The 24220-nt window shown below is 39.9% G+C and overlaps 3 protein-coding genes and 1 long non-coding RNA gene across 9 annotated transcripts; 1 reads left to right on the top strand and 3 right to left on the bottom strand.

Annotated features, from left to right (window-relative positions):
• Window positions 1–568: 568 nt before the first annotated feature.
• Window positions 569–5618, top strand: eif4ebp1 (eukaryotic translation initiation factor 4E binding protein 1). The gene is made up of 3 exons (XM_083784221.1): window positions 569–983; window positions 3170–3364; window positions 4964–5618. Exons 1-3 carry the CDS (start codon window positions 845–847, stop codon window positions 4993–4995), a joined length of 366 nt encoding a protein of 121 aa, XP_083640347.1. The 5' UTR covers window positions 569–844; the 3' UTR covers window positions 4996–5618.
• Window positions 5619–9508: 3890 nt separating this feature from the next.
• Window positions 9509–11335, bottom strand: spaw (southpaw; the record flags this gene model as incomplete). Its single annotated transcript, XM_083784220.1, has 3 exons — window positions 11311–11335; window positions 9959–10767; window positions 9509–9667 (listed from the first exon to the last, which is right to left on the bottom strand). Exons 1-3 carry the CDS (start codon window positions 11318–11320, stop codon window positions 9509–9511), a joined length of 978 nt encoding a protein of 325 aa, XP_083640346.1. The 5' UTR covers window positions 11321–11335.
• A 2660-nt stretch (window positions 11336–13995) lies between these two features.
• Window positions 13996–18026, bottom strand: dguok (deoxyguanosine kinase). 6 transcript variants are annotated; one of them, XM_083784212.1, is made up of 7 exons: window positions 17956–18026; window positions 17339–17448; window positions 17069–17247; window positions 16194–16341; window positions 15904–16019; window positions 15414–15513; window positions 13996–14818 (listed from the first exon to the last, which is right to left on the bottom strand). In XM_083784212.1, exons 2-7 carry the CDS (start codon window positions 17420–17422, stop codon window positions 14792–14794), a joined length of 654 nt encoding a protein of 217 aa, XP_083640338.1. In that variant the 5' UTR covers window positions 17423–17448; window positions 17956–18026; the 3' UTR covers window positions 13996–14791. The 6 variants fall into 6 exon arrangements, with proteins under 6 accessions (XP_083640338.1, XP_083640339.1, XP_083640337.1 ...); XM_083784213.1 differs by having other exon boundaries at window positions 17322–17448; window positions 17552–18011; XM_083784211.1 differs by having other exon boundaries at window positions 17552–18011.
• A 979-nt stretch (window positions 18027–19005) lies between these two features.
• On the bottom strand, window positions 19006–21028 carry LOC310872386. Its single transcript, XR_014570381.1, has 4 exons — window positions 20958–21028; window positions 20558–20880; window positions 20220–20351; window positions 19006–19120 (listed from the first exon to the last, which is right to left on the bottom strand). It is a non-coding gene; the product is annotated as an uncharacterized lncRNA (long non-coding RNA).
• Window positions 21029–24220: the final 3192 nt, after the last annotated feature.

Here is a 24220-nt window from a genome sequence, read left to right as displayed (position 1 = left end):
AGTGCTTTATGCCCATGTCCAAGCAGGGATGGCCATTTGGAGACATTATAATATATGCGCAGAAATGCGCTATTTTACCCATTAGAAAAATACAAATAGCCTAGCTACACCAGTCCCCCCCCCCCCCCCCCCATGCGCTATTTACAAACACATTGGCGAATAAGTGCCATTGCCAATTGCAGTGTATGGGTGTATGGATGCTGTGTTTTTTAGTTCTGGGTTGTTTTGGGCGGAGGTCGTGTGGTTGCAGGGACAAAATATATATATATATATATTTTTTATCAGATAATAGCTGTTAGTGTTTTAACACTTTTTGAGAGGTTAAATAAATGCATTCATTTAATTTATGACACTGACGCCCCTGGGTGTTTTAAAAGGGTGATTTGATACGAGTAGCATCGGAAACCCATTATGTTTTATTCCTGGAAGAAAGAAGATAGGCTACGGAGTGATCACAATATTTAAGACACGCTTTACCATTCTACATCAACAGGGGGCGATATGACTCTAGTTTTGGCAATCCCACGACGAGTCTGAAGACTGAAAACGTTTTCCTGTCTTGTCTGTGTTGTTTTTGTGTGCGTGAACGTGTAGCGCGAGAGTGTGCTCAGGTCCTTTTAACAAAGAACCTGGCCACTTCTGAGTTTGCATGTTGTAGTATGAAAAGCTTAGATATTATTTGCACTTATGAAAAAGAGTTATTTATTTTTATTTATCAGAAAGTAGCCATTTTATTGAGCCAAAGCGGAACCAGGCGCGATAAGTGGCTTTATTTGTGAAAGAAAATATTTCTGTCTGATAGTATTTAGTTAGCTAGATATATAGTTTATTAAAGTGAACGAAGATGTCTACAGGCTGCCAGCAGACCAGTGCCACCAAGGCCATTCCAACGACCAGACGGGTGGCTATCAACGACGCAGAGCACATGCCCCACGACTACTGCACTACTCCTGGAGGAACACTGTTTAGCACGACCCCCGGCGGTACGTTTAAGCACAACTACTTTACTGTCTGCACAAATACTTGAAATGGGTTATTATTAGTCGAGCAAACCAAACGCTTGACTTACTTTTCCAAGCAGTCACGTGGAAATAGATTGCCATTTAAAACTCCATCGCCCACGAGGTGCGCCTGCTGTCAACAACGGCACTTTTGCCCATCTGGGGCAGCTAACGGTGCTAAGCTTAGCTAACCGTAGCCCTTGCTGTATGGCGGTAGCCTAAGATTTAAACTAGGCTATGGCTGCAAGCTATACATCAAACAAAAGCCTGGACATGATTTGGCAAAATTGGCATGATGGATGCAAGCATCCAGCTGTACAGCAGTGCATTACCTACAACAACACGGCCGTCCAGACTCACTCCACGGCAATAACCTGAATGCATTCGCTTGCTATCACTACCGTATACATTTTATTTAACAGCTGGCAGCAGCCATCAGTGCATGCGCATGTTGTATCCTATGCTACACACGTACACAGTACACACAGGCGCGCGTGGGTGACCGTGGCGTTCTTCAGCAACATTTGCTTAGTGAATTTTGAATTATGATTGGTCAAAGCCAACATGATCACCATGAGTTTGGGTTTTTAAGTCGTTTATTATGGACAATGGCCAATGCGTCTCCTGGCGCATAAAGCCGCATCAGCGTGTGCGATCCCCGTTGAAAGTTTGTGTACGCATTTAACTTTACACTTCCTCGTTTTTGTCACGTAGGCCCACTTTCCTCTTGCAGCTTGTCACAGGGATGATTAATAACAGCACCTAAAAAGCATCCATCATCTGTTTATGAATCATTATGAGTATGACCCGTCACCCTGCTGTTGCAGTTGCAACAAACTGGTCGCATACTATAGGGATAGTAGAAACACATGGCCTACTTCTGAAGTCAAGTATATCTATCTCTATCTAGTGAAACATTTCCAGTTTGAATAACATGACATGAGTACTATGATTAGTTCTGATGAATTCCTGTTCTGTTCTTTGACTATATAAAAGTGTCTTTGTACGTCTCTAAATATTTTGATTAATTGAACAAGGTGGACCCTCTTGTAAACAAGTGTAATGCTTAATTGGGTCTTTGTATTGAGTTTGTGCTTGAAATGTACTGTAATTCTGCAAACTGTTAATAAATATTTCAATCTATCATATGTAGATTTTTTTTATTGACCGTCCCCCCCTTCCTCCTTTTCTCTTAACAGAATAACGAAATTATATAGCTTGCACAAACACGGATTTCACCCACTGTTTTGCACCTGTGATGTGTGACATTAAAGTTGTATCTGATTTAGGTAGGGTAGATTTACATAATTGTCTAATTACCTTTACTCTGGGTGTTTGATTTGTTTATTGAATTTGATTTTAAAGCTTGTAAATCTATAGTAGCAAACATGCTGCCCTGTAGCACTTCTATACTGTTATCTATAACATGTGGGAATATCAGGCCCTGGACACACCTGACCTTGCAAAGCTTACGCAAAATATCGTCTGCCTGTTCTCTTAACATGAACCCTAGCGTTCCTATTTTGAGGGCAAACATTCAACAAATAGCACATCTACTATTTCAATGCAATTATGTGTTGTCTGATACATATGATTGTAGACTGGCCATTTTCACCGAACATGTTTGGTGTAGAGGCACCCGCTTCGAATGTTATCAATATCAACTGATAATCACCAGTATGTCACTAGTAGAGGGAATAAATTACTCGTGTGAAGTGAAGGACGCCTCAATTATGTAATCAAACATTGTACTCTGTTTAAAGTGCTCTAAACAAACATTAGAAAAAGTTCATAGACTTGGCTGCCATATGGTGTAATTTCCAAAAGGAGACGTTGGAGTGGCTATAGCGCCCCTCAAGAAAGGAGCCACAGATCTGACTGCTATGGCCATGTGAATATATGGGACCAACCGAACTTCAAACTCAGCGCATGGGACCAACCGACTTTGGACATCTCCTTGGCCACAAAAGGGACACGGACGGGTACAAGCGGTACTCTGACAAAGCCCCCAACATTATGACTCAGGCAGATTGGTGGGATCAGCAGTACGATGTAGGTGTGAGGGGTGCAGGCCCCATGGTGGCCTGAACCTCTGCTATACTGTATATCACACAAGGTATGTACAGTTTGGGAGCCCTCTTATGTCTTCTTACTTCTCCCAACCAAAGGTACGAGGATCATTTACGACCGAAAGTTCCTGCTGGAGTGTCGTAGCTCCCCAGTGACCAAGACCCCCCCACGTGGCCTGCCTGACATTCCAGGGGTGACCAGCCCCACCTCTAAAGACCTCATCAATGAGAAGGCCCATACGGGAGAACCACTGAATAACAACATCATCACTGCACCTGATAACAAGAGCACTGGTAAGTCCATTGACACTGATACAGGCTAGACGGGTCTACACTGACTACGCTTTGTACACTACACAGGAAAATCTTCAGTGTTCATTTAACACTAAGAATAAACTAATGTTGGAGGTGTTTTTGAGGGGCGCTAGGCCCTCCTATATAGAGCTTTTAGTCCTTAAAGGGTTAGTTCAGATTTTTTGAACTTAAGTTGTATGAAATACTTGCCATTAATATAGTGGTTGCAACTGTATTAATTGATTGCCCGAGTCCCATGGTGGTCTGGTTTTGGTCAATATTAAGTAGTTCCGGTCATTTTGTGGGGGGCACTGGGGCCACGCAGTAAAAGTAAATTAATCCACAAAACGAACGTAATTTGTATTGTTGACCTATTTCTAAAACATTAGTGCGACTTTCGTTCAACTTTGACTCCTCTATCACATGGAACTATTTTTTGGGCGTAGTGATATGGACACAAAAAACATAGTTCCGTGTGATAGAGGGGTAAAAAAATAACGAAAGTTGCACTAATATTTTAGAAATAGGTCAACAATACAAATAACGTTAGTTTTGTGGATTCATTTACCTTTACTGCGTGGCCCCCAGTGCCCCCCACAAAATGACCGGAACTACTTGATATTTCACCAAAACCAGAGCAGAACTCCCACCACAGAACTCTGGCAATCAATTAATACAGTTGCAACCACTATATTAATGGCAAGTATTTCATACAGCTTAAGTTAAAAAAATCTGAACTATCCCTTTAACATTTGCCATTGACAATGAAAGGAGAATTACGTCATATGTGTCTGATCAAAGCGTTTTTTTGTGGCAACACAAACATGAAATGCCATTGACAATGAAAGAAGAATTTACGTCATATGTGGACGAGCAAATCGGCTTTTCTAAACACAGATTGTGAAACTTTTTTAATTCAGTTTGGGGCATATATATATATATATATATCGCATAAATTCAGTTGTCAGTTTTATTTCTTAAACATTGTATCATGGTTAAAAGATAATAACATAAGTATATTAATTTTTTTTATTGGATGATGTAGGACGACAAGCGCCCCTCACTTCACACGGGTGTGATTCTTTTTTTAGACGCTAGACACACTGAGATGTGGACACTTGAAAGTAGGTTATGTAATGTGCACATGAAATTAACATCCCAAAGAGGTCTGTAACTGGGATATCTGGGATAGTATTCCAGATATTGTGTGCATCTGACCTGTGAACTAACAGAATAGATCACTATCACTAATAAATAAACATTTGTTTTAAATGTATTTTGAAGTTGTAAATGGTTTTCTTCAGTATTGTCTGGAAAGATACAAAATAGGCAAATTAAATCCCAGATAGCCATTTAGATGGATAATTGTAACTAGGGATGATTGTATTTGTGATAATTGTAAATTAAAATATTGCCTTTAATCATGAGTCGTCATTACTGAGAACAATATTATTTAAAATTGCATTATGAGAAAGTTGCTGTAGGTATATTCCTTTTTACAAGCACTATGCTTTTTCATGTAATGAATCAGCTATGCTTTTATTTGCATATGGTGTTATGTAGTGTACTAAAGTATGTGAATCATTTGTCATTTTTAAGGTGACGATGCACAGTTTGAAATGGATATCTAGCTTAAGCTGGAATTTGCTGTTGGCTGAAGAGATGTGAGCCGCCTTATTACCCACAAGATGCTGTAGAGGAGAGAGACTGCTTTCCCATCCTTCATTCGTCTCTAGTCTACACAGTACAATCCTCAGTGGCTCTTGTAGGTCCATTTGGTTCCATTTGTACACTCTCTGAATAATAAATGGACAAATTAAAACTGAGGATTTTACTGTGTACCGTCTTTGTAAGAATGTGTGTTTAATCCCATTTGAAGTAAGCTTCAGTAATATTTCCCTGGCTGCCTAAACAGAACAAACTGGTTCCAATGTGACCATCAGCTGTGCCTTCTTGAAGTTACACATTTATGTTCGAAAGACTTGGTTAATAACTTAATACCTGCAAATTCAAGCAGAGTCTTTGACTTGTAGCTAAGGGGCTATGCATGTCTACCCGTTTTCTGTTACCTCTCTTCAAATATTGCTTTCAGATTCTCATAATACTTAATAATTTGTTAATCATGCTGATTTAAAAGATTTTTCATCTTTCATACAGAGAATGTAAAATGTGCTTTGATGGTGATGGTGCTTAAACACAGATTTTTTCCACACAATTTATAAGGTGACAAAGCATTAAAGCAACAGAAAACGTACTGTATGTTTTCCTCTCGTGTCAATTCATTTTAACGCAGATTGAATTACATTAAATCAGTTTTGAACAGGCAAAGTGCTGTCCTTGCGAAATTGGAAGATTATCTTACGTCCTGCCCCCCCCCTTCCCGTCCCACCCTCACTAACCAGGGTAGTGTCATTGGATCAGCTGGCAGTGTCACCCAAATACACATTTACTCAGGCAGTATTATCTGTGAAAGTTAATGACTCGTGAAGTGTTTATTCTGACGTTGATAGTCTTTCAGCAATAAAACGCTACTTTAAACAGGATGAGATGCCACATTTACAGTACCTGTATATTGGCTGTTCATTTATGTATTTAAACTAATATGGTGCCTCAGGAAACTTCCATAGTGCTCTTCTGGTACAGTGAAAACAATAATGGAATTAGCTAGGACGGGCACTAGCTATTGATAACCTTTCTTGTCCAGTGGCCTAGGAGGAGAAAGGTCAATATACAGCTATCCCAATTCACAACCAAAATCCACATACACAGGGTGCATAGTTGGGAGAATTCCTGTGATAGCAAATTTCATTATGTAGTGTCCACTTGTATGATTGTGTAGTGATGCACAAAATGCTCATGTCAGGCTTGAACAGGTGTTTGCAATGTATAGTAGTTTGAAATAAATGGGGATAGAACATGCACAGAACGTGTTTTCAGTTCTGCTGCTTAATGGCTTCAACATTGACCAAATACTTTTATGTTCACAATATTTTACATAATTTATGTTCAAACGGGATCATTTTCCCATTTACTGTTACATGTGTGTAATATGCAGAAAAACAAAACCAGACTGAAAAGAAAAGAGGCATTTCCCAAAAGACTAAACAAATCCATGCTTACAGCCTATAGCACTCTTGCTGAGCAGGACGTTTGGCATAAACTAGTTTATAGGAGTTCAAGTATAGTGTCAATAGATACAGGAGAATAAAAAGCTGAGGATTTTACCATGTAGGGCTAGGACGCTAGGTGCACTGGTTATCAGTATAAATTCAATTGTGGACACTAATTGGTACTAATCCCTGCACTGTAAATCTATTCAGTTCTTTGCCCACCATGGTATTGGGCAGGGTGAGGGACTCCAGAGGTATGTGAGAACTGACACATGATTTTAAATCTTGTAACACTCAACTCTTGCTACTGAAATTCCATACTGGCAGTCACAATCATAAGATTCTATATAAGTGTTATCAACTTATTACATTTTTGTTTGTTGTGTTTTCATTTTCGCTTATCTAGCCAATTTTTCAATAGCGCAGGTGAAAAGATAAATCACCTATAGTTATTTGGTTAGGAGAAATCCAAAATCACCAGTTTCTCAAATTTCAAAATTCTCTCTGCATCATGTTTTCTTTGACAATAAAATGCATGACCAAATGAGAGTGGTAAATCTATGGATGGGTGGTGGTGGACTGGACAGTTCTTAAATTATATCCCACCCTATCTTCACAGTAGCTTCAGCATCTTGATGTTTACTCATTGCTTTCCAGTCTAGTAGTCATTGTCTAGTAGGTCTCCTTGTCACCTCTGCTTCCTTACACCCCCTAAAATAAACACACCGTACTGATTTCTCTTCACCATTCCTCCATCCCTGTCTCCTTCAATTTGCTTTTTTTTGTTTTTCCCCCCACTCTGTCCGCCTGTTTGATCACAATCAACAAAATAATGTCCATCAGCCTGTCTCCTTCAATTTGCTTTCATTTTATTTTTCTTCACCCTACTCTGTCTGCCTGATCACAATCAACAAAAGTCTGATCCTTTCTTTTGGAAGAGCCGCCCGCCTTGAGATGTGTATTCAGTAATAAAGCAAATATAAACAAAGATGTGAATTTGAGGTGATGGGGCAAACAATAACCATTAGTCAGCAGTTGTCAGTAGAAGCCATAAATGTGCAACGTGGACTGAGCTATTAGAGTATCTAGGAAAGAATAGGTTCAAGCGCCTCATTTCGGGTCTATAATCACATTTATTATGCATTATAATGCTCTTTATAGCACTTTATAAAGTGTTATAGCACTTTATAATTATGCATTACATAAGGTTTATAAAGTATTCTAACTTATGCAAGGGATAATCTACCCGGCACCGGTCGTTGTAGATAAATAACCCCTGACAGGATGATTAAAACACTGAGGCAAAAGCAGAGGTGTATATTATCCCGCTTATTAAACGGCTAGTGTTCCATAACGGTCGCATTGGATTGATAAAATATAACACATTTTCGGTTACTGCATCGTCTATTTCTCGCTTCAAATGTTTTCAAAATCATTCTTGAGAGAGCAATGTATTATGTTTAGCTGTAAATGACTGTGTGTTTGTTTACATGGCTATCATGTTGGATACAGCCTACAATTCATGCAGTGCAGCAGGTGCTTTTTGAACGGGCTATTATTGAATCCATCAAACATTATCCAGAAATAAACAGTCAGCTATTGACTAATCAAAATCAAGCATTCAACCAAGCCGCATAATGAAATAATATAATTTAGTGCTGGTCATCATAATCCTCAGAAGCTACCAGGTAACACTTTATTTAAAGGTTGGGTCTATAATGCATTATGCTTCATAACACTCCTTATGTAAATGTTGCTTATGAATGTTATAAGCAAGGGATGATATACGCCGGTAGTTGCTGAGAAATAATGCCCAACAGGATGATTAAACACAGCCGAGGTGTTTAATCATCCTGTCGGGTGTTATTTCTCAGCTGTGTGTGTGTGTGTGTGTGTGTGTGTGTATGCCAATTTCAGCATTGAATACACATTTATCAGCTTCAAATTTATATATTTCCAGTTCCAATTTTGTCTGCTCATTTCTTTGTGTTATCACTTCCAATTGAATACTTTAAGTTTAAAGGGATTGTGACATTAAAAAAAAGGTTTTGGAATTGTTCTTAATTTTTTTTAGATTTTCTAATCTCAATTGCACCCAAAAAACATGAACTTTTAACATTCAGTAGATTTTCTGTGATCTGGGGTTTTCTGGCTCAAACAGGTGCTCTGATTTGCCGGCAGTTTGTGATGTAAGAGCCTGCAAATCCCATATATGTCAATGGGATTTGTCATTTTCACTGTGTTGCCTGTTTTCATTGTAGCTCAAAAGGCTTCCAAACCCCAAAGAAAACTTCAGACCACAGAATTTTTTTGGGTGTAATTGAGGTCATAAAACTAAATATAAATGAAAATGAATGTCATAAAACCTTTAATAGACAGAAATGCAAACAGCACGAGTCTACACTTGGTCTAAAAAGGGTAAACCAAAAGGTCCTGTGGACCTCCATTGAGGTCCTATGAAAGAAGACAAGTGAAAAAGATTTCACTTGTTTAATCTGTGTCCTATGTGAGTTTTCTCCCCTGATTGGATAGAATTGGCATATGAAAAATAAAGAGCTTCAGAGACATGGAGACTCCTATTACTCTAGCAATGAGTACTATCAGAACATACCTGATTCTGATAATTGATTGGTTAGACAATGAAAGTATATGACATATCTGATATAAAAATAAATTGCTTTAATATATATTTTTACATTGTATGTACAGAAATATGTACAGAAATATATAATGTAATGCATATGCATGCATACAGTATTTACAACACATTTGCATGGCACCTTGTAATTCTTTCTGACAACATCAAAAGACTGGGTGAAAGTGTTCCTTTTTTCAATTCAGCCAACTTAAAATGTGATTAGTCCATGTGATACCATGACAAAAAACCCCACAAAACTTTTGTTTGTGCATCTGTGTACACATAAACTAGGCTGTGTTTGCAACAGGTCAATTATAGTAATTTAACGTTTGGATTGTTTTCCCCACAACTGGCACAAGTTATTTTTATGCTTGATGAAGAGCCAATAATGCGAGGTCAGTGACAACCACACTCCTCCACAACCATGTCTTCATGATGCTGTAGGACCACGTCATCGTCATTGTAATCATAGTACAGCATGGACAGTGAGCTGAAACGAGTGGGCACACAGGATGGGCAAGACACTCTTTCTGGATGGTGAAGTTTCAAGAGGCTCTGCAAAATAAATGAGAAGCACATGAGCAACGATACAAAATGTTGCAACGCAATATATTTCAAGCAATACATGTGTAACAAAGTCTTATGCACACCTGGTCGGCTCAGAGACGGGTGCGTAGGCATCAGGGCTTAACGTATAAAAAAATGCACAATGTACACAATGACCAAAACGTTGCTTAAATAATAGTGTTCATACCATAAGTGTAGATGGTGTGCAGGTCATTGTATACACTTTGTGCATTTTTTTAATAAGCAATACATGTGTAAAATACCAATATTTTATCTCACCTGCATGTATGCATGGTTTGTTGGCTTGAAGGATTCGTCCACTGGAGTAGGGCATTCTCCCTCACAGCGATAGGCGTTGTAGCGCTTAGGATGCACAATCCAGGCATCCCAGCCAATGTGTTCAAAGTCTACCCACATGTCTACCTTACGACAGAGTGGTCGCTGGGTTGCTTCTTGTGGTGGTCTGGTGGCCGGAATTGAACCAGTTAGTCGCATCCTCTCCATTCGCTTGTGACGTCTGCCTTGCATGTCACTTCTGAGCCTGTGCATCATGACATATTTTGAGTGCTGCACAGTTTGGATGAGACTGTGTGCTCCATGGCCTTCCTGAGGCAGGTCATGTTTGGAGAAGACTACCATAATGACACGGTCCACTGTTGGATAGCTTGTCTTTCTTTGCCTCCCTAGATACCTGAATTGGGTCTTGCTAATGACCTCTCCATCATCCCCTGAACCGCTGCCATGGTCCGCCTCCTGTGCATGTTTTAATGTAGCGTCTTGGTTCATCACAGCGTCTCCCTGGTACAGCCAGTATTTCAGAAGGGCGGTCACGTTAAAAACCTTCCACGATGGCCTTGTGCTATTGGGAGATGCACCAAAGCTCCCCAAGAAAAGGCGCTCCTCCGGGCATGTTGAGCTGTCCCCCTCACAGCTTTGCTTTCGGGAGTGATATATGTCCAAGGTGACATGCTGGGAGGCAGAGAATGCTGGTATTCTGATCCGTAGCTCTGCCAGCTGGACATGGTCGCTAGCAGAGATGGAGGACATGTCGAAAGCAACTGTCCATTTCTCACCAACTTGATGGCAACCTAAAAGAGTGGAGTGACAGTTTATTGGCATGACAAAGCGACACAAAACCAGTCATCCTCCTCCTTATAATTCTAGACAAACCATATCCCTGGACGAATGTCAAAACACCAGAGTGAGTGGGTGGACAGGATGTGTATTGAAAGTTGAAACCCCCTGTGCAAAGACGTCTGAGGAGCTAATACACACACACTCACACATAAAACAGAGAAAGCCTTTTAAGTTGAATAAGCAGTTTGACACTTCTGGGTTGTAAAAGGCCAGGGTCTGATAACACAGATAAGGCATTAACCACAGAGCTGGTGGTGAAGCATGAAATGGGCTACAGAGAAACTAACACACAAAACTGGCAAATCTGTGTAAAAAGCATTGAATTCGATCGCATACAAATTAAAGGAATTAAACTGAACCAAGAATGTTAATGCTTTACATGTCGCATATGTAATAGCAGTCTAAATAGTTACAAATGTACAGAAAGGTGCAAAATGGTACACATGTACATCCTATATAAAGATGACTAATGCAAAGCTTTTAAATTAGCTCACCTTTTGCCATCAAACTTAAGATGGAATCAGAATTGTGTAGCGAGGGCTTGCCGTTATGTGAACTAATGCTGTTGAAAGCTATGGATGATGGAGAATCTGCTGTCCTTAAGGAGTGGTACAATTGCATCATGTACATAGGAAAGCTGGTGTGATGGTGAGGGGTATTCACATATCCCAAACGTGTCTGAAGATCTCTTGGAAAGCTGTGATCCTGTGCTGACACAACTTTGAAAACGCAGATCAAGAGAGTGCAGAATCTTGTGAGCGCTCCACCTTCCATGCTGTATCAGTTCCAACTAGTTAACAAAAGCAGTTCTAACAAAGATGAGATTGAGAGTCAGAGATGAGCTCCTTCCTCCAGCTCGTCCGAGTCTGAAATGATGCTGTCCTGTGGTGTTGTGTGCAGAGTGAACCCCAGACAGTCCCTTTTATAGTGGACAGCTGCCCTTTGATGACCCCTGGCCATTCCAGACATCTGGACAGCCTTCTGATCTTCAGAGCATGTCAGACAAGGAAGAACTACATTTAGCCAAGGTCATTGTCCTGTCACACTGTGTAGGCTTTTATATTACTAACTAGACCATAATTCCATTGTAAAGCAGAATGGACTAATATACGCTAACTTAGCCCATTAAAACCTGAGGCTGATTCTACCAATGCCTTCTAAATCAGTAGTTCCCAAACTTTTTAGTGCCAAGGACCCCCCAAATTGATGTGTATTTGGCTATCTGAAAATGTCTTGTGCCAGCTAGGGACCCTCAGAAGATTTGTGTATTCAACACTTTCAAGATAAAAAATGCTCAAAAATAGAAGATGTACAAGCTTGCTGGCGCTCACATTATTGAGAATCACTGTCTAAAGAAGTTTTCTGACAAACGTATGTTGCTATAGCTAAAATCTAAAATGACACAGATGCTTTCCCGGGTTTAATGGGCTAAACTACAATAAAACGAAAGAAAGACGGGGTTAAATGTTCTTTCACAATAATACTGTCAATATGAACAAATAATTACTAGCAGGAGTCAAATATTAAAATGTGTGTGGAATAATTGCAAATATAGTACTGATGAATACAAGACTGGTGGGCATTTGGGACATCACCTGGATGAGTGGGCACCAAACCCATTTGGGCACTAGGGACATGTGGGCACCTGAACGAGTGGGCACTTATAGGGGTGGAGACAACTGGGCACCAAACCCATTTGGGCATTAGGGACATGTGGGCACTTGAACGAGTGGGCACTTATAGGGGTGGAGACAACTGGGCACCAAACCCATCTGGGCATTAGGGACATGTGGGCACCTGAACGAGTGGGCACCTGGAGGGGTGGAGACAACTGGGCACCTGGACGAGTGAGCCCCTGAATTAGGATTTTTTTTTAAAGTTTACATAGCATGCTGCTTTGTTGTTGGTAAGTGATATTTTACCCACTATTATTTAAACCCCGAAACAAGTAAACAACACAAGGTCAAAAGTACATTATAACAGTTTATTTGCCGAAATAGTACTGAGGTCAAGGTGCAAATTGAACAAATTGAACTTTAAAGAACTCTTGTCCTGAAACAAACAAAAAACTCTCCAAAGAGCACCGGACCCATGAAGTGCTTTTTTCTGTAGATTATAACAATGTTTCAAAATACGAGTGCCCACTCGTCCAGTTGCCCACGTGGCTCTAGTGTCCAGATGGTTTTGGTGCCCAGTTGTCCCTAGTGTCCAGATGGCTTTGGTGTCCTGTTTCCCTTGTGATCCATTGAGTCTAGGATCTACCGGTGGGCAGCAAATGAGACAATTGGCCACTTGATAGCTAAGAACCCATACAGCTACGGACGTAACATCTGACTAAGAAACCATACAAAAGCACAGAGAAAACTGTTGCGCCGCTCTTCGTCCTTTTTTTTCAAACTTGACTACGGTAGCGGTGGTCTCAAAAACATAAGGGAAACCTTGACAGAAAAAGACTCGCTCACCGTATACAAAATAGAAGTAAAACTCCTTAGACTGAGACTTAGGAAAATATTTTTTCTTTATTTTATCATGCTCATAAAGTGCTTTGTGCTCAAAGTGCAATTAAAAAGCAAACGTTTTGGCCCAGGCCGTAGCGTAACGGTCTGGGCACCGGACTGGTAATCCAGTCGCAGTGTGCCGCGGGTTCGACTCCCGGACCCGACACGGCCTTTACTGCATGTCATCCCCCCATCTCTCTCCCGTTTCCTGTCAGCCTACTGTCTGTCCCTTCAAAAATCAATAAAAGGCGTAAGCCGAAAAAAAAAAAAGCAAAAAAAAAAAAAAAAGCAAACGTTTCGGTCCTAAGAGCTTCATCAGTGCTATATGATTTTCACAGACAAAGAACTTGCTCTTAAAGAGCTCCAAAACAATACAGCTGAGAATTGCTAATTACTAATTGACATCACCAGATGGTGGGGTGAGAAAGTTTCCCTTAAGAAACCATACAGCCATGGAGGTAATGCCTGACAGCTAAGAAACTATACACAGCCATGGAGTTTAACGGAAAACTTTCATTCGGTAGCTGTAAAATATTGATTCTTCAGTGTTGCAATCATACATCAATTATACACTATAAATCTAAATCAGTGTGATGCTGTAAAAAACAAAACTTTTTTCTTAAGTGTCCTTTTGGAATGTTAATACACATTTATTACAGTGTATGAAGAATTCCTAAACTAATTCACATTATGTAAATAAGTAACCACTCACAGTAACAACACAATATATAAGCAAACAATGAAAGCAAATAATTGTTTTGTGGCAGATAATACACTAATATTGTCTTTTTATACTCTCAGGCAACACAATCTCACTGAACTGCAATTTGTCCGGCAGCCAGGGTTGCAGAGTGGGACATTTTTTTATATCGTCTACATTCATGATGAATCCACTTTCTGACAGGCTGTCAGCATTGAGCAATGTTTTTTATAGGGGTTTATATGTGACCATACCATTAACACTCCTTGGGCTAAAACGTCCAAATGTGTTGACCTCATCACATTTGTGATGACTGCTATGGTCATTTTTAGCCCAAGGAGTGTTTTTTGTGCAAAACGCATGTGTGGAATGGATTCAGAATCATGAAAACCCCCTAGTTTGACATGTCACATGCTACTTAAAGCATAATTAAATTTTTACATTTTTGCCTTATATACTATGTGGTATGGTCACATATAAACCCCTAAATTATTCAATGCTGACAACCGGTCAGCAAGTGGATTCATGAATATATGTATATAGACAATATTTTAGGCCAATAAAAAAGACCATATACCAAATCTTGCACACAGCCTGTTGACTGCCGGACATCAGAGTTGTGAATCAGAATAATTTGTTTTTATTATTTATTAAAACTTTAAATAATAATCAAGTCCAGAAAACTTCACAAAGCAGCCACACGTCCATCCAGATGACTGCCTGAGGTCAGGCACATTCACAGCTTGATCCAACAGGTTGGTGTAGTCAGTTGACTTTTCATAACCTTTCGAAGAAGGTCTTCACCTGAGTACAGAGTACAAGATACCTGTTCTTAAGGATCTAGACATTTTATATTAGGGATGTTAATAGTTAATCAATAAATCGCCATTAAGAAATTAGTCGGTTAAACTTAATAACTAATAGAATTAATCAAACGTCTCTGCTTTTGCATGTGATGTGACAGACAAGACAGTGCACTTTCCATTTGATTCCATTTCTCATACAAAGATGCCATTGCCTGGCACTGTATTGCAAATGGTTTTTTGATTAAGGAAAGCCTTTTGTATTCTTTCTGTATATCAGCAAAGTGTAGAGTTTTATGTTACACTGAGGGAAATTAAGATTCTCCAATATATATATATATTTAAATGCCACTTAACACAACTAACCGATGAATCAATTGATAAGCTTATCGAAACGTATCGATTAACTATTAATGCGTTGATCCCATTCCCATCCCCAATTTGAATCACATCAAACATAATGCCAGATTGCAGAAAGGTCAGATGAAAGATCAGTCCACAGAAAGTAGTTAGACCAGTGCCCCCAATGCCCCATGTGGTTAACTGTGGTATAATAAGGTACATTATGACGACCTCTCTTAAGTCATTTTACATACCTTTGTTACAAGTTCCTCCTGCACCTCAGGGTCGTTCTCAAACTCTACAACAGCATCCAGTATTAATACAGGTACTTGTCCCAACCTTTCAAAATGTAATCTGAAATGACAGAACCAGTCCTCACCTCAGTGTTGATTTATCCATTTGTAATGCGAGTACAAATTTAACCACTTATTGGGTTAGGGTTACCGTATGTTGTTTAAGTTTGTTGTTTTCATATCTCAAACAAGTAGTGTAATATATCATAATGCAGCAGCTAGTCTTATATGTTAAACTGTAATTTACATTTGTATTGTGCATTTGATCAAACAGCAAGTACTGCTCTTGAACTGAAGAAACGAATATGGTGAAGTAAAAAAATGCCATACTTCAATGGTCGTCAGTTTAACCTTGATTTTAGGTTTGTATTTCAGTGGAGGTCTTGTTTAGTCTTAAATGTAAGTATTATTCAAGCATAACAATAACCAGTTCACACTCATTAGCACTTACTTAGTGCTTTTCTCAATGAGCCACTTTTCATGCTGAGTGTGCAGTTTATCTAGGTAGTCCAATTGCACTCCTTCCTCCTCTATCCTCCCCCGACTGCCCAGACGTTCCATACATTTCTGAGGAGACAATGTAATTACATAAAGTATCACACAACTATTTCCTCTGCAAGCTTTGATAATCTCTCAAAAACTGACACTGATGTAGAGAAAATGTCTTGTTACAATGTTGTTTATAAGTACACAATAAGTGTGAATATCAAATGGTCCCTTTGTGATGTGGTTGTACTATACCTGAGGGTGGGCTCTGAGATAGATAATGCCCTCCAGCTCCACCTGGTGTCCAAACTGCTCCACTAGGAAGGAGTGCCATTCCTGGTAAACTGCCCACTCTGTTGAGTTGATACATCCCAACTCAAACATAGTTAGGGCAAAAATATACCTGGTGGGAAGAATAGCATGTATAAGGTACCGTATGTCACTTCCCCCTATATCATTGGCACCCATAGCTGAATGGGTAGCGACTTGCGGGTCTAGTGACTCACTTGCCCACCTGGGAAGCATAAGGTCCCCTGATTCAATTCCTGGCTGCTTATTATTTATTCCCCTAAATGCTCCCACCCCTGTGCTCCCCATATTTCCCCTGTGGGCTGAAATAGGTCTAATAAAATGATTAACTTACAATTTAGGCATTTAGCAGACGCTCTTGATCCAGAGCGACTTACATTTAAGCAAAAACAAAAGCATGGCATACATCACATATATATAAAAAGTAGTTATCATGAATCATGTATAAACTACGAACCTAGCAGTGGAGTATCTATGTCAACTATACATACTATACTATATTATCAACATCTTGAAAAGTAACCGCTGCATTGTCATAAGATTTACCACGCACAAGAACATTTTTCAGGGACTCTGTGACTTTTCCTTTAGTGCCACTGTGAAGCCTAACTAACTACTACTTTAAATAAGAAAACCGGGGAGATCTTTTTTTATGGTCTGCAATCTACTGGGTGCATTCTTGTTTTTTTGTGTGCGTGTGCGCGCATGTGTATCTTAAATACAATGCTTTATATGTAAGTAAGTAATGCATTTAATAATGCAATTAGTACACGGCACACAGGCATCATTTTCATGTATTTTTCTGTCTGGTCCTCACTCACCTGTCACTGTAAATGGAACGCTCAAACACCTGTACAGGTGTTCCCTCTGAGCTAAGGAGTTCAGCTGGAGGAGGCTGCAACTGTGCTCTCAGGCGGCTCATGCATGAGTATGTCTGGAAGGTGTACGACCAACGCTGAGGTTCCTGGTACATCATCTGGAGCAGGTTACTGACTGTTTTCTGAGTGCAGAAGATGTCATAATCAAAGATGTCTGTCATTTAGTGATCCTTTATTTAGCCTACCCTGGGCATACCTGTACGTGAACCTGACCTTTGTGCCATCACCGTCGATGCTCTGCCACTTGCCCACGGGCTCAGGGACCAACTGCCAGTCCTGGTTTGCCGACTGTAACATCCTCACAAAGGTCGACTTCCCAACAGCTGATGAAGGTAACAAGTGTGGGACTATTTTAGCAGAGGACGTTCATTTATTAACATGAGTTTATTTTATATACATGCTTAATTACTGTAGCACATATCTTACCGATATTCCCCTCTATAGATACCCGCTTCACTCGAGTTGTTCCATGTAGAGTTGATGCATCACCAGATGCAGTACTTGAACTTAACCGTAGCTTACATGCCATGTTGGCCATGCTTAACAAATTACTTGTACTGACAATAACTGACTGTCCAACACGTCTGCAGCTTAATTCATGTCCCTTCCACTCTTGATGATGCCGATTATAAACAGATCCGATGTGTCTAATTGAAGGTGCTTGGGGTTTGATAACTCTGGAAACCAAGCTGAACAAAGTGAACCGATAACACAAGGAGGAACACATTATGGAATGTCTGCGACTGCTTGCATGTGTCTGTCGATTAGTGCTAGCTAAAGTTGGAAAACAGTAGTTCAATTAAAATTAGCTAACCGAATGGCTTGCTCACCCTCTCTGTGATGTCTGCTATTAAGATATGCTAGTAACAGTATATTATCTGTGGCTCCTTTCGCACATGCACTGTGGGCATAGCAGCAGTCTCCTCCAGAGCGCTGCCTCCAACAGCTTCCAACACTAAACTTCCGGTACGAACTTTCAAAATAAAATATAAAGTGATAAAAATAAAAGAACGTAAGTATTGAAAAGTAGGGAAAGAAACACATGATTTGGTGTTTAAAAACAAATTGACAAGTATTTTTATTTATTTCAAATTGATGATTTGTTCACAATGTATTCACATTTCACAGAACCTTGGGCCTAACCCTCTGATGGAACCACAGGCATAATGAATGCACTGACTTGAAAAATCTATAGGGCCTAGCCTACAAACTAAATTCTGGCATTATGTGTAAATTAGGCTAGTTGTGGGCTTCAAATTCAGAGTTCAGAAAAAAATATAACTTTATTCAAGTACTATTAGTAATAATGTACAGTAAGTAAATGTACTTTCCTTACTGTCCATCACTGGAGATGACAATTAACCATGAATACCAGACGACTCGCCCCTTTACCAACTCGCCGCGAAGTGTTAATGTAGTTAACAGTTCATTTAGTATTTCCCTCCCTCCCTGACATTATCTTGTATACAGAATTATTTGATTGTATAGTAGTCGATCACTATACTCAGACAGAGAAGGTGACTGCTTAATTAAGTTAATTTAGGACTTTCTAGTAGTTAATTTCGTTTTATTAAAAACATTTCTTACAGTAGCCCATGTTTTGTAATGGCATCATGATGCTATTATGCCCATGGATATACAGAGCGAACTTAACAATTATAAATTCATATAATACCTTTTATATAATCACCAACATGAATTTATGTTTGTTAGCTAGGTAGAGTAGTGGGGCGAGATGGAAAAGGGGTGACTGTACCTGTTAACCCATATTTAAGGCACACAGGCTCAAGGTTTACGTCAGAGAGGGCATGTGACAGAATTGTGGCAAAATGTAACAATACTTGACTGTAAGAGGATAGAGATGCCCTCCCCGTGCTCCTGCAGAGCAAGATGATGCAACCTCTTAAATAAAACATGTTTTGTAGCCTATTTACTTATGTTTTATTTGGAAGTTAAATAGAAGGTTTTCGTTTGGCTCCTTCATTTCTTCATGTCCTGCAAATACAAATTAAAGATCATGTTTTTAATTTCTTAAAATGGATAGTTCACCAAAAAAAGGATAATTTCCTTTTATACTCGCTCTATGAGCCCTTGAATTCATGGAGATTAATTCATTTGTTCCATTCCTGAGCCAATAATCCAATATTTGACTAAATTAAACTAGATTTTAAATCCAGTCCCACTGATCAGAGCAATGTTCACTAAGTTATGTCCATTTGAAGTGTTATAGCCTACTGATGCAACACTGTGGCATCAGTAGGCAGTGGCCAGACGTGAATCTGACGTGAATCTTTTTGCCTCCGGCGGATAGGAGTCTGGCCGAATAGCCAGACTAACACTGCTGTAGCACCCCTTGTGTGTGCAATTGAGGGTTTTTTGTGTGGCTATTCTGTGTCTGGGAGCCCCTAACCTAGCCCCTGGGGACACACATGGCCCCTGGTGTGACTATTTTCATGCCAGGCTATTCTGATGGCAGACCATGTTTGTGCCATGGTGTGGATCGGAGGAGCGGTGCGTCTCCCAAATTTGCAGGTTACATTTGTGATGTCCACTGTCCACCCAGGATGAGGCCAAACTTTGCAAGAGCAAAACTATTGACCCTGGACCATCAGTAGGCCTCCCATTGATTACACTGAGTTGTTTTGGAGTTTAAATTATTTTTGAGGGGCGCTAGCCCCTCATATATACAAGTTTAATGTTTGTCTTTAGTTCAATGTTTGTTTAATAAACACCATTGACAATGAAGGGAAAACTTATGTAATTTTGTAACTTTTGTAACATTTTGTAACACAGTTTGTTTCACATCACCATTACATCACCTAATCAACATGAGTTAGACTTTAATATATTAGCGCCCCTCACTTCACACGGTGGGATATAGGTGTATATATATGTATATAAGGTGTGATATAGGATATAGTTTTCGAACTACTGACCCTGCGTGATCAAATATTGGAATATTGTTTCAGGAATGTGACAAAAAAAACAAGAAATCTAAATTAAATCATGGCTTCATGGGATGAGTAATTTGAGTGAACTATTCCTTTAACACGTTCACTCTAATGAAAGGAAAGACAATTATATATAAACTCACCATTAACCTGTACTCCAGTAATTCAATTTCCAGTTGTGTTTTTCTTATTTTAAGTTGTATATGGTCCATGTCAAGGTCACAATGTTTTATTTGCTTTTCCAGATGGACTTTGTACAACTCATTTACAGGCATCTGGGCAGGGATTAGACAGACATATTGTTAATCATGAACTCAACTAAATTAAAAAATAAGATATTAAAAATAAGATAAGTGATTCACTGATATTTGTATATAAAATGAATGTGCTTCGACAGAATAATAAATTGAATATTTCTATGCAGCCATATTTGTCACATTTAATGATTTCAATTAAAACAGTGATTAAGAGACTATCTTACCGTGCTGAGGTGGTCTCTGGAGTTGCATGGCGATTCTTCATCCACAGGAGAAGGAGAATTGCTGGTCTTGATGACTCCTTCAGTCACTGCAGGAAAATAGTGGTTATTATTATTATTGATTGTTGATGTTGTTATTATAATTATAAACCTACCGATTATAAAGGCGTTTGTGTCCTGGGGCTGGGGGGTAGTTGACGCTGATGAATTGTCCCCTGGGAATGGGATGCCATCCATAACATGACTTTTTATGATCTCCTCTTCAACTGGACTGAAAGGTGATGTTGGAGACCCTGGTCCTCCATGGGCCAACTTCCTCCTGTTGGCTATAAAGTGAAATTCAACTTTAATGCCCATATTGCCTGTATTTATTAATGGAAAATGACCATAAAGCGAAATATACCTGTTTGAAGTATGTTTTTGTACTTGACTTTTATCTGCTGCCAAGTGCGTTTCACACCACCTGGGTTGCATCTGATTAAAAAATAAATTAATTACAGCGTACAGCTTCTAAACACTGCGTCCAAATTCGCATAAATAACTTCACAAATGTAATGCAAGATTCAACTTGATCATCTTACGCATTAACTCGGTCTGCAATTTTTTGCCATGCCATCTCCCTTTCCTTTGACGCTACTGTCGTATTACTTTTCATTAAAAAAATAGGCCGGTAGTCTTGATATGCTCTCATAAGAACTTCTTGCTCTGCTGCTGAGAAAAATGCAGCACGCTGTTTTTCTCCATTGGACGACATGGTTTTGACTGATGCTGCTGCACAATTCCGACTCATCCGAGGTTGAGTCTGGCTTCCTCTGTGATGAAGTCTGGATTAATCTCTCAAATTGTGATGAGCTATGGGACCAGAAATCCTGCATGTAGCCTATAGCCTACCGCGTTTCGCTTCAATTTAAACGGTAAGATTTTCAAACCTTTCTTGAATATCCCCTGGAAATGCAACACAAAGAGATTTTACAAAAATAAATTACCAAAACAGAAATCATTACGTTTCACAAAACGGAAAGGGTAGGTACAACCGGTAAAAGAAAAACCTGTAAGTATGGAAACTCGATGCCGATTTGACGTCTTTTGTGTCACTCTAGCTCACAAGAGGAAGTAGGATTATGATACTCGGCGGTGGATTTGTCTTCAAAATAAAAGGCTATAGGCTAATCGGGCTCTTTCTTCCGAGGTGGATAGCCTGGTGATAGCTCTGATTCCATAGCTCTAATGCGTTGCATTTAGAGCTATGTTACTCTCAACTTCCGCCGCTCGCATGAATCCAGACCAGCCTCTCCTCTTTGTGTAAATAAAAATAACGTTTTTTCTACTCACCAAAACAAAGGCGGGTTGTGTCATTAGAAAGCCTACTTTCCTTAGTGGAAGCACTCTGAGCCCCCCACCACACGTATAAACGGTTCTTTTTGGCCAAAAGGGGATTTTGTTTCCGCCGGGAAAAAAATAGTTAGTTACTCCACTGCGCCTTCTACCGATAGGCTATTGCCCAGAGAACTGCCTCATGAGAATATTTTTCCTCCGGTGAAAAAAAATCCCTTTCTGGCCAAAAACTGCAAAAAGTACAGTTTATACGTGTGGTGGGGGGATCAGAGTGCGTCCACTAAGGAAAGTAGGCTTTCTAACGACACAACCCGCCTTTGTTTTGGTGAGTAGCAAAAACGTTCTTTTTATTTACGCTAAAGAGGAGAGGCTGGTCTGCATTCATGCGAGCGGCGGAAGTTGAGAGTAACATAGCTCTAAATGAAACGCATTAGAGGCTGAGCTATGGAGCAGAGCTATTGATTGATTGATTGAAATATTTATTAACAGTTTGCAGAATTACAGTACATTTCAAGCACAAACTCAATACAAAGACTGTTAACTGTGAGTGGACGACCCAATTAAGCATTACACTTGTTTACAAGAGGGTCCACCATGTTCAATTCATCAAAAACATTTAGAGACATACAAATAGACACTTCTATATAGTCAAAGAACAGAACAGGATTTCATCATAAAGGAGGTAAAAAGGGAAAATAAACTTATACAGTGAGGGGAAAAAGGGGTGGGGGGGGATTCAGATTTTACGGGGGGCAGTTTCGAATTGCAGCCGTCCGTAGGTGCCCTTTGAGAGCGGTTTTGAAGGAGTCAAGGGATTAGCATGTCTTAATGACTGTTGGTAGGGCGTTCCACATTTTGGTGTGTGCCAGTTCAATGGCAGTTTGTAAAGATACTGTGCCCTTCAACCCCACAAGGCCACTGCCCACTGGCCATGACAATATTCACTCCAAATTTCTCAGAGACTCTGCCATCTCTATAGCTCCAATCATCACCCACATAATAAACCTATCCATCAAACAGGGACAGGTCCCCCAAGATTTCAAACTGGCCAAAGTAACCCCCCTGCACAAGAAAGGGAGCAAATTAGACCCCGGCAACTACCGCCTTATTTCTATTCTTAGCTCCATCTTGAAAGTGATGGAAAAAATAGTCTATGAACAGGTTGAAAAGTATCTTGCCAAAAACTAATGTATGAATTCCAATCTGGCTTCAGAACATCCCACTCCACTGACACATGCCTCCTCTATTTGAGCGACCACATCAAACAAGAGGTTGATGCTGGCAAATACTGCGGCATGGTCATGCTGGACCTCTAAAAGGATTTTGACACTGTGAACCACTCCATACTGGTAAACAAGCTGAAAGCAATTGGTTTTGATAGCACTTCAGTGAGCTGGATGCAATCCTACCTGGAGGGGAGAGAACAGATGCGGTGGAGGTGAACGGAACACTGTCCCCCCCCCCTCCCAGTGAGCTGTGGCGTTCCACAAGGTAGCATACTATAGGGACTTTACTGTTCCTAATATGTTAACGACATGACATCAGCTTGTGACTGCAACTTGTTCCTGTTCGCCCTCAGCTCTGAGCTCGGTAGAATCTGCACCTGGCTCGCTGATAACAAACTATCTCTACACCTGGGTAAAACTGAATCCATTCTAATAGTAATCTCAGCAAGGCTAATGACTTGATTAAAGTGGGTGACAATGTTATCACACGAAAATATGAAATTACCTATAGGTTCCATCCTGGAGGCAAATCTTTCTGGTGATAAAATGGTAATAAATAAAACGTAATAAAAAAACGGGTCAATTCAAATCACCCCGGCACCGCGATGCGATACAAAATTCCTCCAGTGTATACTGTGAAGTTGTGAACGTGAACCTGTGGCACTGTTGCGAGGTCGTGAAAAATGGCACCCTATAGCATACATTCCGAAACGATGGACTATAGCCTGTCGCTTTTCCGATATTTTCACCTTTTTTTCAAATCCTCCGAAATTGTGAAAAATGCATAGACTGTAAAAAATATGGACAAAGCGTTCCCCGGGTCTAACATGAACGTAAAATGAAGTCTGTATTGTAAATCGCCATCTTTCTAGATCCGTTTGGGCCCAGCTGGCCCATTGGCTGGCCCAGACAACGAGGCGGGACTTCCCCCCTTCTTCTTAGTTGGTTTTTATTTTGACTCGGTGGGGAATCCCGATCATAGACTGTAACGGTAGCCACGCCCCTCAGAACATACGCAACTTTATGGTCATTTTTTTAATAAATGGGACCATCATTTTCCAAAAAGAATATTATTATTAGAAATGACCATGTTTATTAAGGTAAT

This window comes from Protomyctophum parallelum (genome assembly GCF_964188405.1).
Source record: "Protomyctophum parallelum genome assembly, chromosome: 15".
NCBI classification, from domain to species: Eukaryota; Metazoa; Chordata; class Actinopteri; order Myctophiformes; family Myctophidae; genus Protomyctophum; species Protomyctophum parallelum.
The sequence above is the reverse complement of the archived record's forward strand: the minus strand, read 5'-3'. Positions and strand labels throughout refer to the sequence as shown.